At 41.1% G+C, this 19,949-nt stretch overlaps 1 protein-coding gene and 1 pseudogene across 4 annotated transcripts in view; both read left to right on the top strand.

Moving 5' to 3' along the window:
- The window catches only part of LOC129495480 (apoptosis regulator Bcl-2), a 171,298-nt gene that overhangs the window by 62,017 nt on the left and 89,332 nt on the right, over positions 1-19,949 (top strand). The window contains exon 3 of one of the 4 annotated variants that reach the window (XM_055303018.1): positions 18,296-18,521. The exons of 2 other annotated variants lie outside the window; for them this stretch is intronic. In XM_055303018.1, the coding sequence (XP_055158993.1) occupies positions 18,296-18,382 (87 nt within the window). In that variant the 3' untranslated portion in view covers positions 18,383-18,521. Of the gene's footprint in view, positions 1-5,905; positions 6,164-18,295; positions 18,522-19,949 lie in introns of those variants that run through there. One more of the 4 variants, XM_055303020.1, reaches the window with a different exon arrangement.
- Positions 18,390-19,037, top strand: LOC129495415 (proteasome activator complex subunit 1-like; annotated as a pseudogene).

Below are 19,949 nucleotides of genomic sequence, written 5' to 3'. Positions count from 1 at the left end.
TCAGTCCCATAGTCCTGAAATCATGACCTGAGCTGAAACCAACAGTGGGATGTTTAACTGACTGAGTCCCCCCACCCACAGCACCCTTCCTGTCATTTTAATGTTTTACTTGGACTTAGGGACCACGTGTTGCTTCAGAAATTCTCCAAAAGACAGTAATTCCACTACTAAGTGGAAAAAACTACTTACCAGTGTTCAAAATACCTCAAAAATGCAAATAAAAAACTTTAAATTTTTTAATTTGGGTTACTGACAGATGAATATGAAAAAGAACACTCTCATAGTTTAAATCAGTTGATTATATGTGGAAAAAGCTTCCTTTCCGCCATTAGCACTACAGCAGTTTTGAGTAGTGTATATGTCTTGGTATATAAAATGAAAATATACTGGCACCACCACCGTCATCATCATATTAGCTGAACTTGTGCCCACCACAGATTTCCTGAGGCATAACCAAAGCGAGTCCGCACTTGACATGAGAAGCAATCAATTCTAACATTGAATGGTCATGCAAAACTTTGCAAATATGTTATTTGTGATGTTCAATAATAGCCGCATTTAGTTCTCATTATTTGATTGACTCAATTCCATTTTCACCAGTCGAAGCTTTTCATTTCACTAATAGTGAATTCAAATTTACTCTCTTCTTCACATTCACAAGTGATGGGATATTTTGATGGGAAGCAAAAGCTTACTTTGTGTTTCTGCTTGCAGTGGTGACGATAGTCTCTCCAATTTCAGATATGCAGATTCCTGGTTTGATTTGTGATTCGGCATGCTCTTACTGAGGGCCTCTTTGTTAAGGAATAGAATGCACTGGTAGGAGTATGTGTTTGGAGTCAGACTGTTCTTGGCTCAAATCCTGGCACAGCGACCTGCTTACTGTGTGGTCTTGAGCTTCCTTGTCATGCAAATACCTGACCCACAGAGCTGTCCAAGAGTTAAGAGAGAGGATGAAGATGCATGCGTATGGCCTTCCCTGGCTTCCCTTGGCATCTCTTACCTTCTCCTCCCCACTTGGGGCCCACTGTGGTAATTCCTGTCCACAGTGTGGATAGGAAGCAGAGCATAAGCGCTTGACACCACCCTTGCCTTTAGGGAGCTAAATGTATTGTATGTTGACATCTTAAGCCAGTACCTTCACTGCAGAGGTGTTGGTTAACAACTCTGTTAAACTCAGGGGTTGACCTTTACTTTATGATTATTTCTTTTCTTTTTTTTTTTTTTTTTTACTTTGTGATTATTTCTAAGAGCACTTCCAGACCTGACCTTCTGTGAGACTATGATATTATGAAGCTACGGGTTAAAGAATAAGAAACTAACAATAGGGTATTAAATGGGCTGTATTCACCATAATAATATATCGTGAATTCAGGAAGAATCAATCAGACTTAATGACAGATTAGAAAAGATTAGCCATGGGGGCACCTGGGTGACTCAGTGGTTGAACATCTACCTTTGGCTCAGGTTGTCATCCTGGGGTCCTGGGATCAAGTCATGCATCAGGCTCCTCACGGAGATCCTACTTCTCCCTCTGCCTATATCTCTGGCTCTCTGGCTCTGTGTCTCTCATGAATAAATAAATAAAATCTTTTTTTAAAAAGAAGAGAAAAGATTACCCATGAATCAGAAATTACTCTAAGGTAGCATTCCCTAATGTGTCCTCTACAAAACACTAGTTCCTCAGGATTGTAAGAGGTATTAATTGAGAAAAAGTTTCTGAAAATCATTTGGGAAATGCTGACTGAGGTTTCAAAAGCAAGACTTCTCAGAAGCTTTCATCTGCGCATGTGAATGGGGGAATGTAGGTAATTGTAGAAGCATTTCTAAAACATATTTTGTCATGGAATCAGAATTATTTTGCACCCAGATAACATCTTATCAGGCTAGTATTTCATGGGATATATTTAGCAAAATGCTGCTTTATAGGTTTAAACCAGGAATGATATAGAATATGGATACTGTTAACCCACTGAATATGCTGAGCATTGACCACTTACTAGGTCCCATAGAAACCAGAGATGAATGATATTCAGACTTTGCAATAAGTTTGGCAACATGGCTTCAAGTGTGGTGTTGTCTACAAAGCTAAGAGTAAGGAATGCCCTGGCAAGACTATACCCCTACAGATTACAGACACAGAATCAATTGAGGCAATATCCTGAGGACAAAGGGTCTTGGCTTCTGCCTTGGATGTATTTCTCTCTCTCTCAAGCTCTTAATAATGCTATTTTCATCCTGTTCACCTCCGAAAAGTGCTGCAGGTAAAATGAATGTATGGTGCCCAACCTCAGGTGGCTGGAGTGAAACCAATCAGAAGTTTCATTCAGGAGGGGATTTAACCAAATTTAGTCTGAGCTCTGCTTTCGAGTAAAAGCGTAGTGGTTTGACCACCATTTCGACACTTGGCTCCAAAGTCAAAATATAACCTAAGAAGAGAAACCTGAAAAAACGAACTACACACATAGGTAACCTGCTTCTTTATGAGGGACGCCGGAATTTAAATGTTGGCTGGACCCTGACAGCATAATCTATATTTTCATTTCTCACTGATGGGACATGAGCTAGAGGCCTGATGGCACATTTTACTGGGATGAACCTTTCCTTCTCACTCACAGGTCTGTGGACTAGTTCACCACTGGATTTTTCTGCCTCTTAGGCCTTAGGAAACATTTTGGCAGGTTGCACCGTTATTTTGCTCATGTTGTGAGTAGCATTTCTCTGACCTTTTGTTATTTACTGAAACAGTCCGGCCTGTTTTCTTTTAAGAGAAGCGTGAAATGAAGGGGAGTCAGTCAGCATAAGCTGACTTTGGTGTCAGAAGCCTGAAGGCTGCTCAGCTCCAAGTATACTTTTAAAGTTAGGGGGTCGTTGGCCTCCTCATGTTTATTCTCATGATTTTAAGGGGTCTTTTGGGGGTGTTTTTCCCCCTCACTAACGCAGATCATTTACTTAAAACATTTCACCACATCTGAAAACACAATCCCCTAAGAGTTTTCTTCTGATGCCTTGAGCGCAGTGGGTTGTCCAAAGCCTGTCCCGTTTTGAACAGTGGCATGACTTACTCCAGGGAAAGACAGCTCCAGATTGATGATTTGGTGACAGGGCAGCCCTCACTCCTGAGCACTCACCACCCTTAGGAGCCTACACGGTGGAGGCAGTGACATCATCCAGGACATTCTCAGTGTCTCATGGCAGGCTCCTTCTGTGTCCTTTCTACCTACTTGTGCCACCATACCCATCAGCCGTGTCTCCCTGGTGCTTTTCTGTCTGCTGCCAAGGGATTCCCCATTCACTGCAGGCTGACTTACGAGGGTAAAGGAAACATCAAGATCCCATTACATCTTTGGAAATGAGAAAGTGTGTGTGTGTGTGTGTGTGTGTGTGTGTGTATTCAGATATATGCTTGTTCCTGCCTCCCTATCTACTTACCTGCTACTTGTCTCTTTTTACCTCAGACAGAAAATTTAGCAGGAATCATATCTTTTTTTTTTAAGATTTTATTTATTTATTTGAGAGAGTGTGCACATGTGTGCGAGTGAGAGAGCATGAGCAGAGGGAGAGGAAGAAGCAGACTCCCTGCTGAGCAGGAGCCCAACATGGGGCTTGATCCCAGGACCCTGGGATCATGACTGGAGCTGAAGGCAGATGCTTAACCAACTGGGCCATCCAGGCACCCCTGAAATGTATTTTCATTGGGATTCCCATAGCTCTTGAACTCCGCTGCTACCATTATAAACCACCAGTCAAATTTTTGTCTTGTTGATTCTCTTAGCCAAACGTAAAATCACCTTGGCATACGTAAACCAGCCTGAATGATTGTTAGTGAAGGCACTGTGTCATTTATAATGATCCGTGTGTTTGAGAATTGCCATGGTCTAATGGCCATTGTTTTAGAGATGTGTTACTCGTTTTCTGAGCCCTCCAGTCAGTAAGTAGTCACTGCACTGTCCTCAGTGTTAGGGATACACTGGCAAACAGAAGGGACAAACTGCTCCTGGAGTTCATACCTGAATGCAGAGATACAGCTGATAAATGAGTAAAGCAAAAGGTAGGGTGATGGTAGACAACAAAAAGGATAACCCTTTCTGATGCCATACAACTTCGGGGCGGGGGGGCAGACAGGTTTAGACTTGAGTGTCACAGGGTATCTTGCTTTGGCCCCAGACCTATAAGATGAATCAGAGCCATGAGAAGTCCTGCAAGAAGCTTGTGGAAACAGAGAAAAAAGAGCAAAGTCTTGGCCTGGATTAGCCTCCTCTCTCCTCCCTGTTTCTTAGCTAATAATAGCCTTATCTTTATATTTGCCCCTTGGAGCTAGAACCTGATTACTCTAATCCTCTATGTCATTAGGAATACCCATGAAACAGCTGAAATGTGCTGTCTTACCAGAACGCTGGTTGAGATGCCCAACACTGGTGAGCCAGGTGTGAGCCATTCAGAACCCATCATCCCTCTCAGCCCCTCCCAACAGCCCTCCTATTCAGAGAGGCCACGATGTACAGATGAGAAAATAGGTTGATGTTATTTCTCAGAGAAAGGTCATAGGAAATGCTTTAAAATTCTGTGAGTAGAAAAAGAAGCAGCGTAGATCTTCAAATGTAGTGAGGCTAAGATGGGCAAGCTACTGCCAGACAAATGCTAACTTTGTCGTGCCACTTTTTAAACTTTTTGTTTTGCAATAAATATAGACTCACAGGAAGTTGCAAAAATAGCACAGAGAGGTCCCATGTACTCTTCATCTGTCTTCCCCCAATGGTAGTGGCTTGCCTAACTCTAGCTTAGAGTATAATGTATATAGTATATACATTACCACCACCAGGAACTTGATGTGAGTGACATCTCCAGAGCTTCTTCAGATTTCACCAGTTCTTACATGCATTCATTCATGTGTGGGCTGATAAGTGGACTTCACCCCATGTCTAGATTCCTGTAACCATCCTCCCATCAGGATACAGAACTGTTCCATCACCAACAAGAAACCCCCTTGTTTCATGGCATGTTTCATGGTACTTTTGTGTATGAGGAATAGCCTCAGAGATTCTCCTGCATCTCTGGTGGATCATATCCTGGATGAATCTGTAGGGAGCTTGGATAAGTCTCTGAAATCTATTGCTTGGTTTGCCTGCTGTGGAATTTGTAACTGACTTACAAATAGAGATCCTCTGACTGACTTGTACGAAGAGCATCTACACGCCCAGCACAAAAAAACAAAGCAAAGCAAAACCCACAGGTTTGAATAAATAACCCTGACTTCCATCATAGGACCCATCAGTGATACCCAGTTCACTGAAGAGGCCAATACCAGTTGTGTGACCTCAGTCGTTTACTTCTAAGAAGAATAAAACCCTTTCTGATACCATACAACTTCGGGAACATAATCCCTATGCAAGGGCTTTTCCTACAGTATTTCTTGAAGATGGCTGGGGAACACCTCAGAAATGGGTTAATGGGTTACCTGGTGACTGGGTGCATTCCTCATGCAAGAGAGAACAGATTACCGGAGAACTGCCCCTTTGTGTGTGGCGGGAAGAAAGCTTTAGGATGTGCGTTCAGTGAGAACTGGTGGTGCAGGCTGACAGGGAGGCAGCTATAAACAGATTGAGGGAGAGACAACGGACTTAAGAGAAAACATCTGCCTGCTGCCTCTGACATCCAAAAGCTGCATCTGTGGCCTAGGATCAGGCTCGTAATGCTTAAAAAAGGAATGTGAAGGGGCCCAGCATGGGCTCTGAAAGTTTCTTTTTTTTCCTCGAGATTTTCTGTTTGCTTTGCCCAGAGTGCTGCCAGGGACGGATGGACGGGAGAAACCCACATGGCCCCGTCTCCCGACGCTGAAGTAGCAGCCCTCCTTAGCAGCTAACTTTTGAGTGATTGGTTTAAAAGACATCTTTACCTGTTCTAGGCACACTAATCAGAGGAGCCCACTTACTTGGCTTACATGAACCTTCTGGAAATCTCAAGATGGACTCTTGAAAGATCTTGCATTTCAAGGAGAAGTTTTTGGTATGAAAGAAGCTGGAAACCGGAAGAGAGAAACAGATCATGTTCTCATGGAGCCTCAGAAGAGATGAAGAGCATCTCTCTCAATGTTAAATTGAGCTTAACATCTATCCAATATGTCCTGTGATTTATGCATTATTTTTTCTCTTCAGTCGGTAGTTTTGTGTCCTGTACGCACAGCCCAAGAGGTTGATTCAAAGGAAATAAAGATCAGGTGTTCTGCATCCTTATGCCAGTGCTCGGTTTCTTGGGGGTGGAAGCAAAAGAGGATCCTGACTAACGAGTTCTGTCCTTTACTCCTGGGCCTCAGGCCTTGCCTCTGCTGCTCACACAACCTTTCCAGCAGGTTGCTGATTCATTGACACTTCATGGTCAGTGGCTTTTCCCATGGGGAATGTCACCTGCACTGTTGTAATGGAGACGAGGGAGTTGTCCTAAGTATTGTAAACAGCCTTGTTGGCCATATCACAGTCATCCCCAGCTTTATACTTCCCTCTCAGTGTCTACTCCACATGATCCCCCTCTGAACTCCTGTGTTGATTCTTAGACGTCTTTTCAACCCCCAAGTCAAGATGGCAAGAAGGTCCTGTGTCCCATTGCCACACGGCATATAAGCAGTTCAAAATTTTATGAAATAGGAATTAAGTCAGTGTAAATAATATTACTTTGGGTACATGATGCTTTTGGCTAGAGCTCCATTCTGCATAATGCCCAGAATGGCCTCTGTATTTTGTAGCAGAGTGGAGGAGGGGATGTTGCACTGAGGAGTGAGTGATAATAAGGCAAGACTACAAGGGTAGGAAATTGAATAAATAAAGGAGAGGAACTGGGGATGGTTGTGCAGTAGTGTTGCAGAAAGAGCAGTAAGGGATGGACACTTGCTCCTTATGCTCAGAATCTACAGCATAATTCATTTTCTACTCTTGAACACAGGCAAGTGATTGATTCTCAACATTTGTTGAAATAAATTAGGGCTTATAGGGACGCCTGCGGGGCTCAGGGATTGAGTGTCTGCCTTTGGCTCAGGATGTGATCCCGGGTCCGGGGAGTGAGTCCCGCATCAGGCTCCCTGCAAGGAGCCTGCTTCTCCCTCTGCCTGTGTCTCTGCTTCTCTCTTTCTGTCTCCCATGAATAAATAATTAAAATCTTTTTTTAAAAAAAAAGTGAAATAAATTAGTACATACAGAGTATGTCCTCTGTTCTACACATTTCTTATATATATGTGTGTGTGTGTGTGTGTGTGTGTGTATACACCTTAGCCCTGTGTTTAAAAAAAAAAAAAGGATAAGCTACTGTAAAGTTAGATAATTTGCCTCAAGTCATGTCACATAGGTTGAATGTGGTAGATTTGAACTCAGGTGTTTTGAGCCCCCAATGGTATCTTTTATTTGCAAGTCAGTGGTTTCTCATTTTCTTAAGGCACAGGATCCTTCTGATTTTTTGAACCTGCTTTAGGTGCTGAGGAGAGGCTCGGAAAGGCTCATTCTTCATTTTTTCTTTCTTACAAGAAATCTCTAGAACTGTTTCATGATACCATGGGGATGGCAGACAGTTTCAAGATCCACACCTTCAGAGTAGCCCATCTCAAAGAATGTCTGTGGGTGCTCGTTTGTATGTTGTGGGCTCTGTATTTCCTCCTACCTTGAAAACAACTGGTTGAATTTTTCCAAATCAAGCAGTCAGCCTTCCAATTTTGTATCCTTTGAGTTCCCACTGCAGTTCAGATCTGGCATCCCTTTTTAAAAAATCGTATTTTGCACCAAGGTGGCTGGACAGGGAGGGAAAGAATAGAGTGGGTGGGGCACTCTTAAACCAGGTCAGGGTGACAGGCTAGGACATCTTGTTTTCATCAAATTCTCGTAGCTACTCTTTACTTCTCTGTGTGTTTGCTGGGCTTTTGAGATTTCTGTTGTGTTCTTTGTAGCTGGACGTTTTCCAGAGGGTCATCAAGAAAAAGGAGGACGTATCGTTTGCGTTAATAACCTTTGGCAGTAAAATCAGACCAAATGATTTGGTAAAGAGCGGGAATGAGGGAGGTGCATTTATTCCCCCTTTCCAGGAAAGTGTCAAGTTCACCATGCCCCAGCACTGGACTCTTCACCCAGTAACTCTGAGATCTTGTATCAGGTTTACTCAATAATGATGAGGTCAATGGCAAAATGACTACCCCATTTTTGAGGAATAAGAATTGTTCCTTTTAAAGGCATATGATAAAATAAGTGAACATGAAATATACTTGGAGTAGCAGCTAATTTCTGTATGTACTTTCCTGGTGGGTTTTTTTTTTTTTTAAGTGGATTCATTAATGTGGAGTTCGAAAACAACTCTTAAATGTTTACATTTTCTGCACTTTATCTAATTATTGATAATCATAGGGAACATATGAAAATTTAGAGAATATACTAAGGTTTATGGCAGAGATAAAGACCAAAGATCAGGGATTCAAAAATCATGGCCTGTGAGCCAAATCTGACTTGCTATTTATTTTTGTAAATAAAGTTTTATTGGAACACAGCCATGCTCATTTATTTATGGATTGTCTGGGGCTGTTTTCCTATAATAACAGTAGAGTTGAATAGTTATGATAGAAACCATATATCTTAAAATATTTACTATGTGGCCCTTTATTAAAAAAGTTTTCCAGTGATGCCTGGGTGGCTTAGTGGTTTAGCGCCTGCCTTTGGCCCAGGGCATGATCCTGGAGTCCCGGGATCAAGTCCCACATCCGGTTCCCTGTGGGGAGCCTGCTTCTCCCTCTGCCTGTGTCTCTGCCTCTCTCTCTGTCTCTCATGAATAAATAAATAAAACCTTAAAAAAAAAGTTTTTCAACCCATGCCATAGATGTTTCCGTGATATTTATTTACTCACTGCTTTTGTGGACATTATGTTATAGACACTCTGGGGGAATATAAAGATGAATAAAACACTCCCTAATGTCCAAGAACTTACAATGTAACAGAGACATGTACTGACCAGGTGGACTGCAACACCTAGTACAGATGAGAAATAATTAAATTGCTGTGTGATTCGAAGATGGTGAAGGCCCCCGACAATGGGAAGGAATTGGGACCAGCCAGAGGATATCGCTTTCATAACTGTGGCTGTCAGCAATTTCCCAACGGGAACTTCATGAGAAGTAAGAGTCATTTCCTTCATGGAATTTTATAAATTGTAGTGTCCAAAAGGTGGAAGTGATTTAAGATATTACTTAGTGTCCAAATTTCTTTATCTGGAAGCATATTTCCCCTGTAATTACGGGGAATCATATTTCTAGAAATTTTTTTTTTAGGATTTAAAGGAAGGCTTCCTTCGTTAGGGTGGGAAGACAGAAGAAATTCTTTTTCTTTTTTACTAACTGCTCACTGAATGAAATGGTCTGGGCCTTAACAAAGGGATCTTGACAGGAGACTCAAATGTCAGATGGATTAAAAACAAGGTAAAATTATAGAACCCAGCAGTGAATAATCATGACTCAGTGAGTTATACCTCTTTCCTCTCCAAAATGCCACAGTGAACAGGAGGACATGGAGCTTTTGGTAAAAGTGCGAGTCAGATGCCACCACACCCTGGGAAGATTGCGTGCAGAAAGCTTCCTGAGCCCTCCCAGGATTAATGTGTGCCTCTTCATTTCTGACCTGCTTGAGGGCAGGGTTCGTCTGTGCCTTTTTGATTTTTGTATCGCCCATAGTACCTACCGCATTATTTATGTTTTCCAAATATCTATTGGATTAGCTTTTTCTATTATCTATTATCTATCTGTTATCTATTGGATTAGCATGAGCTGAACGCAGACCTGAAGGGTGCATTCAGAAGCTCAGTGGCTGATTTTGCTCAAGGACCCAAGAATTTCAGGGTAGGCTAAAAATGAAACAAGTGAGACTCTTTCCATTCTGCTTCCATCAGAGGAGCAGAATTGTTGGCCAAACTCTGGCCACCCATTCTCTATACTCGTGACGATAAAGATGCCAGAGAGAGTGCAGCTTAGTTGTGTTTGGGAATACAACACTGGGAAGTTCTCTCCACTGAAAGATTGTATTTTGCCTCATAGACCCTGTCTGGACTGAAAACTTACCCCTGACAGGTCACTTTAATCTTAGGAAGCCCCAAGCCAGATGAGTTTGTATTTCCTGCGTCTATGTAGGAGAGTGCCCTGGAGCTGGCCACCTGACCGCAGCGTCCCCTGGGGCTGTGGCCTCCCCTCCCGAAGAAGCCCAAACCACACTGTCTCCGAATATTTCCCACTGCTGGCTTTCACAATAGGCTGGGGGCCAGGAGCCAGGCGTGTGCCCGGGAGAGAACCTGTGGGAGGGGGACAGAGTCTGGAAGGTCACCTGGCTTGTCCCCTTCTCCTCCATTAGCCCAAAGGGGGCTGTCCAGCCCTTGTGTGTGAATCACACACTCCGGGGCATCTTCTGACAAAGACACACAGTCACTGGGGGCACACTCCAGGGCCGTATTCTATCAAAACCATCTAAATAAACAGAGACGCTGCCGTCTCCTCCAAGCCCCACGGTGTATTTATGAATGGGATTGCTTCATCGTCGTTGTCTTTTCGTGTCGGTAGCTGGGAAGTCAGAAAGCATTACCTCCAAAATGGGGAAAAAAACCACTGCGATCGCCTGCCTCTTCCAGCCAGCTGCGGCCGTAACCAGCAAACAGAATTACTTCACCCGTCGTCATGGGCCCCCTCCCTGTGGGATCCTTCCTGAGTTTCTGATTTATAACGCTCACTTTTGAAGGCCTCGAAATGCGTAGGTGAGATTAAATTACTGATTATCCCGAAGTCCTGTTTTCACTGGAGCCTTTCTGGACGGCCGCAGATTCCGTCCCGTTTCAAGCATTCGGTGGCATGAATCCACTCGGTTTCTGCCCACATCACTGCATTCCTGGGATGCCTTTACAGGCCTTCGCAAGATCATCTGACAGCCGCCTGTGGGGTCAATGAACTTTATACATAATTAAACATTCGCAGTTAGGAGAATTAATTTTTTTTTTCTCCCCGAGAAGCAGAGAAAGAACCCTTGCTATGTGGCCCTCCTTTAGTGAGTAGAAGTTCTGGGGCGCAATCGGGCTAGTTTCACATGATTTAATGCTGAACCGAGGAAGAAAGTGATTGCATCCTCTACCGGGCCTCACAGAACGGTCACCACCCACACTGTTTATTCAGACTCGGATCTTGGCCATTTGGGGTTTAAGCCAGAAGAAAGGGGGAAAAAAAATCCAACCCTGGAATGAATGCTTTGGAAACTCTGTATTCTTCATGAAATAAGGCCAATGATTCTTTAAAAAAAAAAATCTATTTAAAATCAATTACGAGGCTCCTATTTTCATTTATAATGGATTGTTAGCAACAGCTAATTTTCTCCGTTTCCATCCAGCTTTGGGGTTGAGGCTGGAATTGGAGTCATGGCTCTGTTTTGCCTGGGTATCTGATGCTACCACCGAACTATGTGTGGGTAATTGGGCAACTCTGACCTTTGACCAGCTTTCCATAAAACAACAAGGAAAGGTGTGAGGAGGCAAGGGATCACATGAAAACAAGCCCGAGGTCTGGCAGTAAGGGGAAGAAGATAGACAGGAGATGTATATAATAATGAGAAGAGTAGGGGAAGGCAAGAGGCTGGACCCCATGCCTGGGAAGAGGGCCGACCAGGCACCAGGTCCTTCTGTCTCTAGGCAGGATTGCAAAAAATTGTCTCTGATATGTGAGGTTGTATTGGGTTTCTAAAGATCTCTAGAGGAGATTCTGGAACTTCCCTTGGTTACCCACCCTACGATTTGGCAGTTCCTACAGCCAGGAAATTCTTTCTTATTTCTAGCCTAAAATGTGCGTGTAGTGCTGCTGAGTTCTTGGTCGGGAACCCACCCCTCCCCCTCGTCCTCACCTCCCCACAGCGTGTATGACTGCAGGGGTGGAATAGGGCATATTCCTTGCTGCTTAGTTAAAGCTACAGTCATGTGACCTCCATACCTAACAGTTCCCAGACTCCCAAGAGTGGGGACGGTGGGGGGAGCAGGGTGGAGGAGTAGTGTTTATTGACTTCCAGACACCAAGTACTATTACTGGGTATTTGGTGTATGTCACCAGGGGGAAGGAACATGGCTGGGACATGTCCAGGACTGAGCCTCAAAACCATGTGCAAATATTAAATGCAGAAGCTCTCTTTCAGATTTTAAGAGAAAAGGGAAAACAAATCCTGAAAAACAGGGGAAGTAGATTCTAGAATTTCACTGGCCTCGAGATGGCAGTCCACCTTCTCAGTTTGAAATAAGAAGAGCTGAAAGGCAGAGCCTGTAAGGGACCAATCCCGGACCGGATCTCAAGGCTGGTGTCCCCACTGCAGCATCCTGTTTGCACAGGGTGCTGGGCTGTGAAGGCAAAGTGACCAGAGCCGAGGTCACTTTTCTCACTTCCTCCTTCTTAGCAGGTGCATAGTGAATGGTCAGCCTCTCCACGAAAGAATTACAGGATTCATTGAAAAGCTGTCAGATGACCGGGGCACCCTGTCTTCTTCCCTTTTTATCAAGTTATGTCATTGCCCTTCCTCAGGCTGCGGTCTGTTCCAGAAGGGAAGAGGTTGTCTTCTCCTTTGCCAGCCTCCCCTACCCTCTGTTGCGCCATGGTCTAGTTCCCTGTGTTATATAAAGTACTGAATGATTGGAGCAAGCATCTCAGTGTGATGTTGGCGGGTGGGTGGGGGGTACTCAGAGCCCTCTGATGGTAAACTATGTGCCCCCCTGCCCACTCCTCCTTCACCTTCATCATCTGTCAATAATCGTAACACTTGCCCTGGCTGCCTAAGAGAGCTCCTAGTGGTAATAGCTATTGGCATCTTTAAAATGTGCAGAACACGGTATTTTTTTTTATTATGAACAATTTCAGGCAAACAGGAAATAGGGAGAATGAGATAGCAAATGCATGTGTACTATCATTTTGTCATATCTTTATGCCATACGTGCTTCAGGTTTTCCCACCCACCTGTGAAAAGGGGAGAGAGAGATAAAGCCCTTCCTGGGCCCATCATTCCCCCTCTTCCTTCTCAGCTTCAATTTAAATTTGATGCTCATTACTTTACCATGAGGGATTGCATCTTTGACACATATGTATCCATAGACAGTATGTGTATTTTTAAATGTTTTTAAACGTTATCTAAGTGATTTCAGGTTTATGTTCTGCATTATGTGCATAAGATCAGCCTGTTGAGAAAGATGTACCTCTACCTTATACATGTTTCATGCTGTATAGTATTCGATCAAAGGAAGGACATTAAAGTTGTTTCTAACTTTTAAAATGCCCTTTGAAGGATATTATAGTTGTTTCTGACTCTGTGACATTACAGACAATGCTACAACATGCACATGTGCTTTGCACCATGTGGAAGAGTTTCTCTTGGGTGTGTGTGTGTGTGTGTGTGTGTGCGCGCGCGCGCGCGCGCACCACATTTTAAAAAGATTTTTTATAGGGGTGCCTGGCTAGCCCGGTTGGTAGAGCATGTGGCTCTTGATCTCAGGGTTATGAGTTAGAGCCTCACACTGGGTGTAGAGATTGCTTAAAAATAAAATCTCTTAAGATTTTATTTATTTATTTATTTATTTATTAGAGAGAGAGTGCAAGCGGGGGTGGGGGGAGGCAGAGGGAGGGAGAGAGAAGCAGGCTCCTCCCTGAGTAGGGAGCCCAACATGGGGCTTGATCCCAGAACCCTGAGATCATGACCTGAGCCCAAGGCAGACTGAGCCACCCAGGTGCCCCCAACATAAAATCTTTAAAAGAAAAAAAAAGGGGGGTTTACAGCATGTGTTAGATTTAGTCTCTTTCTACCTCATTCTGATCTCATCCCTTCTCAAAGGCAAAGATGCAGATGTGCAGTTTCTGGGTCTGAGGGGAGAAACGTCATCAGCTTTGGTACGTGTTGCCTGATTGCTCTCCAAGCAACGTGGGAGGGTTCTCCTTGCTCCACATCTTCTCCGACTTGGCATCATCAGGCTTTTATATGTTGCTTATCTGATTGGTTGTAAAGGTATCTCACTGTGGTATTGATTTATATTTCTCTGATTTCTGGTGAAGTTATGCTTTTCTTTCTCATGAACGTTGGTAATGGGGGTTTCTTATTCTACATACTGCCAGTTGGTAGACTTCGATCAATTTTTTTGTAGTGGGTTGTTTTCTTTTTTCTTAAAGATTAAAAAAATCCAGGATTTTAAAAAAATTCCAGTACAGTTAACATATAGTGTTATGTTAGTTTCAGGTGTATATTATAGTGATTCAACAATTTTGTATATTACTCAGTGCTCATCATGATTAAGTGTACTCTTTACTCACCTTCACCCGTTTTACCCATCTCCTCCACCCACCTCTTCTCTGGTAAGCATCAGTTCTTTCTCTATAGTTAAAAGTCTGGTTTGTTTGGTTTGTTTTTTTTTTTTTTTGGTTTGTTTCTTTTTTTCTTTGTTCATTTGTTTTGTTCTTAAATTCCACATATGAGTGAAACCACATGGTATTTGTCTTCCTCTGACTGACTTATCTCATGTAGCATTATACTCTCTAGATCCATCCATGTTGTTGCAAATGGTGAGATATCTTTTTCTACTTATGGCTGAGTAGTATTCCATTGTGCGGAATATGTATTTACATGTATATGTTTATATCTGTACACTGTCCCGTCTTTATGCATTCATCTATCGATGGACACTTGGACCACTTCCATAATTTGGTTATTGTAAATAATGCTGCACTAAGCATAAGGGTGCATATATCTTCTTAAATTGGTGTTTTCATATTCTTTGGGTAAATACCTAGTAGTGGAATTTCTAGATCATATAGTAATTCTCTTTTTAATTTTTTGAAGAACCTCATACTATTTTCCACAGTGGCTGCACCAGTTCACATTCCTACCAACAGCACACAAGGGTTTCTTTTTCTCCACATCCTTGTCAACATTTGTTTCTTGTGTTTTTGATTTTAGCCATTCTGACAGGTGTGAGGGGATAGCTCATTGTGGTTTTGATTTGCAATTCCCTCACGGTGAGTGATGTTTAACATTTTTTTCATGTGTCTATTGGCCATCTGTATGTCTTCCTTGGAGAAATGTCTGTTCATGTCTTCTGCTCATTTTTAAATCTGATTGTATTTTTGATATGGAGTTGTATAAGTTCTTTATATATTTTGGATACTAACCCATATTGGATACGTGATTTGAGAATATCTTCTCCCATTTTGTAGGTTACCTTTTAGTTTTGTTGATTGTTTTCTCTGCTGTGCAGAGGCCTTTTATTTTGATGTAGTCCTGACTAGATTTTTTTTTAAATCTTCTCTCAGTCTGTTTCTTGCCTTTAAGCTTTGTCTTTTTGGGATCTTTTTTCACAAGAGTTTTAAAATCCAATTTATCACCACTTTTTCCTGTCTCTTGTTTGTTTGTTTATTTGCTATTGTTTATCATTCCCTAGCCTGAGATTATAAAAATAGTGACTGTATTTTTTTCTAAATATTTTGAAGTTAACTATAATTCTCTTGGAACTCATTTGTGGATATAGTGTGAGTTTGAGATCTATTTTTTTCCCATATGAATAACCAGTTGTCCCAAACCATCTATTAAAGAGTTCAGTCCTTTCCCACAGTTTTATTATGCTACCTCTGTCTCATCCTAAGCTCTGATACATGGAGGGGCTCTCTCTGTTGCGTTGATTTAATGATCTATATCTTCTCCAATCCTAATGTGTCTGAATTACAAAGCTTTAATTAATGTCTTAATATCTAGTAGAACAAGAGCCCACCTTACACCTTTTCAATACTGTCTTGGCTGTTTTTTACCTTAATTCTTCTATGTGAATTTTTAAACTGGCTAAAAATGTCCACAAAAAATGCTTTCTGAGATTTTAATATGAATTACATTTAATTTATATATTAATTTAAAAGGAATTGATATTGATGTTGAATTTTCAACTCTCTGAACATGATATATATCTCTGTTTATTTAGGTCTTACAACTTTCAGTGAAGTTTAATAATTTGCTTTAGATTTATTTCTATGTTTATCATAGTTTATTGCTATTGCTAATGGAATCTTTTTAAAACTACATATTCTAATTGATTGTTGTTGATAAGGATGTCATGAGTGTTTGTATGTTAATCTTGTCTCCAGAGTTCTTGCCAAACTGTCTTATTACTTATAATTGCAGTTTCTTTTGGATTCTCTATGTAGATAGTCTTATCATCTGCAAATAATGCTTCTTTTGTTTCTCCATTTCTAATCCTTATTTCTCTTATTCCTTGTTCTTGCTTTATTGCATCAGCACTGTTATCTCACACAATGATGAATGGAGGGTGCTGGAGAAAGCGTATTTGTCTAGTGTCTGACTTTAAAGGAAATGTATTCCTAAAGTTTATTGTAGGTTCTTCATAACAACTACTTCTTAGTTAAAATTTCCTTTTGGGGGCTTGGGTGGCTCAGATGGTTAAATGTCTGCCTTCAGCTCAGGTCGTGATCTCCGTGTCCTGGGATCGAGGCCCCTGTCAAGCTCACAGCTCAGTAGGAAGTCTGCTTCTCTCTCTGCCTCTCCCCCCTGCTTGAGCTCTCTCTCTTTCTCTCTCAAATAAATAAATAAATAAAATCTTCTAAAAATTTTTAAAAATAAGACTTCCTTCTGTTCTTGGTTGGTTAGGTATTTCATTGCATCTTAAAATTGTGAATGGATGTTAAATTTCATTAAATACTTTTCCTGCCACTATTGACACGATTATATAGTTTTTCCTTCTTGATCTGTAACTGTGATGAATAATATTAGCTAAAGTTAAATCTTCCTTGAGCTTCTGGGATAAACTCTACTAGATCATCAGAAATACACACACACATGCACATCACATATTAATCATGTGATAAATATGATATGTGTGATACATCTATATATCAGATTAAAAATATATTTTTAAAGAAATAGTATATATTTATACACACACTACACTGCTGGATATGTTTGCTGATGTTTTATTTAGGGTTTTTACATTGGTATTTTGAACTGAGATTGACTTTTTGCTTTCCTTTTTTGTACTGTCAGTCTGTTTCTAAAATCCAACCTTAGACTGAACTTATAAAAATATATTCAAATAGCAAAATAGCTTTTGCTATTTCTCATTTTTTGTGTGTCAGTTTTGGTAACATATTTTTCTAGGAGATTTTTTTATTCATCTGTTTTTAGATTTATTGCTTTAAAGCAGAGAGCAGAAATCTCATACTTAAAAAATACTACATTTATAGTTATGGGGGTTTTTATGCCTAATAGTGTTTATTTCTGCCTTCTTTTGTTTTTCTAATTCATTCTTGTGTATCTACCTATCTTGTATCTTGTGTATCTACCATTTTCTTTATTTTATTGCTGCTTATCCTCATAATTTTAAGTTTTCCTTGTTTTTTGGTATTACATTTAATGCTAAACATTCCTTCTACTGAAATCTAGGGTTTCAACTATTGTTCAGTTCTAAATGTTTTGTTACTTTCATTTCTATTTCATATTAATAACTTAGTGTGTTTTTGAAATTTCAAATGTACTGGGGCTTGGTGGCTGTGGTTTTGTTATTGATTTCAACTTTTATTGTATTCTGGTTGATGATTGTGGTCTGAATGTTAGCAGTTCTTTGAAATTTGTTGGGACTTGCTCTGTGGCCCAGAACCTGGTCAATTTTTGTAAACATTTCATGTGTATTCTTTATTGGGTGGAGGGTTCTCTTTACATGTCCATTAGATGAAGTTTGTAATATACATTTTATAATCTTGTGTATTTTTTTCTACTTTTTGGCTTCATCTGTTGATTTCATGAGTTGTGTGCTAAAATCTCTCACTATAATTTTGAATTGTTACATTCATACAATTAACTCAGTTGTTGCTTTATATACACTTGACACTGTACTGGTAGGTATACAGCAGGATTCCTGGTGAATGTATCCTTTGACCATTAAGCAATGACCCTCATTGCTACCACTCCCCCAAATGCTCTTGGCTCTGAAATCTATTTGATTGGATTCATTTATTCAATTAAAAGAAGTATTTATTGAATATTTATTATTTGTAGGGACACTTACTATTTGAATGCATTGTTTTATGTGTATCCCCACTGTGACATGTTTTGGACTTCTCTCTCGTAAAAGGAGTTTTACAGAATTGTCTGAAGATTTCCGCCTTTTAATGGATAGAATATTTTTGATAAGTCATATATTTCTTATATGAGTAGGAACCCAGATGTTTTCTATGTGCCATGATTCTTCTTTACTTATTTTTTCTTCCTGTTCTGTCTTCTATTAGATGACTTGGGTTTTCCTGTTGGTTTTACTTTCCTTTCCCTGTGTCCACTCCTGGCCCCTTGTGCAGTGCCAGGCCCCCTGGCCATGACCACCACACAGTCCAGCCTGAATCCCAAGCCCAGGTGGATATATTCCATGAAGACAGAGGACCTACTCAGGAGCAATTTCCCCAAGAAGACTTCTGAGCTGGCAGCATTTTTTAAAGGATCCAGCTCTCAGTGAAGCTCACCTGAACAGTCTGAAGGCCCCTATAGATGCTCTGGTACCTGATCCTGAGAAGGAAGAGCAGAAGAAACTGCAAGAGAAGGAAGAAATGGATGAAAAATGAAAGGGTCAACTGAAGGCCAAGGTTTTCTCAGTAGCCCAGTGAATGGCAAGAAGATCATGATTCTTTTGCAGTACCTAACCCCCGGGACTGAGGATGTCACTGAGCAGTCAGCCTGATCCTCACCTGGCTGCAACTGCAAATACCTTGGATTGAGGATAGGGTCAGTTTTGGAGTGGCTGTCCAGCAGGAGGTCTGTGAGCTGACGACCACCCTTTATACCGAGCTGGAAGCCTCCCAACACTCCAGTCTCCAAGGATTCCTCTGAATGGAGCAATGTAGCCAAGCAATCCCATGGGTGCAGTTATCCAGGGCTAGTGTGAGAGCTGGATGAAGCAGAGGACTTTGGCTGGTGGTCATGGAGATCCACCAATGTCCAAGAAGCTCAAGAAGCCCAGGGGAGAAACCAAGGGAATGATGTACTCAGAGCCCTCCCTCTCCTTATGTGATGAGCCTGGCAGATATACATTCCTGCCTCTAACTGGAGCTCTGGACTTTCCCCACCTTCCTCCTGTTGGTTTCTCCCTCACCTTGTATCCCAGGCACAATAAATATGGTTATACCATTAAAAAAAGATTGCTGTTGTCTTCTTGATTTGTAATGTATGTATGTGTTTTGTTCTTTTATCTTAGCTGTCACCCTTAAACCTTAAAAATTGTATTTGAGTTAACAAGTCCAAAATTAAAGTCTGTCTGTATCTCTGCTTCCAAAACAATATAATAACAGACTCCTTAGAACATGTTAACAACGCTTTTCTCTCTCATGTTCTGATATGATACCATTGGATATTTTATCATCTACCATTTTGTTTCTGTCTTTTTATCCCCAGCCAATTTTTTTTTTTTACAAATCTACTTTTCAAAATTTAGCAAAATATATGCCGTTTATTTACACTATAGTTAAGAGTATGAGATCTAGAAGCAAACTGCCTGACTTTGGATCCCAATTTCACTGTAAATCATTTAGAAAGGTGCCTGGTATGCAGTAAAGGACAGAGTAAAGCCCTCAGTAAATGTAACTGATGCTGCTTCTTAGGTTCTGTTCATCCTTCCTCAGTTCAAATACTTCTTACTGAAGGACATCTTTGGGTAGTTATTTCATCAAGGATTTGAGAATACTAAGCTATCTCTCTCAGTCTATCTGAAAATATCTTTAATTTACCCTTGGTCTTGAATTGTAATTTTCTAGAAATAGAATTCCATGCAGATATTTTTCCTTAGCATTTGAAATTATTACCTCATTGCCTGCCAGCACCTATCATTGATGTGTTGGAGTTGGCACTAATCTATTATTTGTTTAGAGATGTCTATTTTTTTTTCTTTCTAATTGC

The sequence above is a fragment of the Nyctereutes procyonoides genome, unplaced genomic scaffold (genome assembly GCF_905146905.1).
Source record: "Nyctereutes procyonoides isolate TBG_1078 unplaced genomic scaffold, NYPRO_anot_genome, whole genome shotgun sequence".
Lineage (NCBI taxonomy): Eukaryota > Metazoa > Chordata > Mammalia > Carnivora > Canidae > Nyctereutes > Nyctereutes procyonoides.
This window is presented reverse-complemented; position numbering and strand designations above follow the sequence as displayed.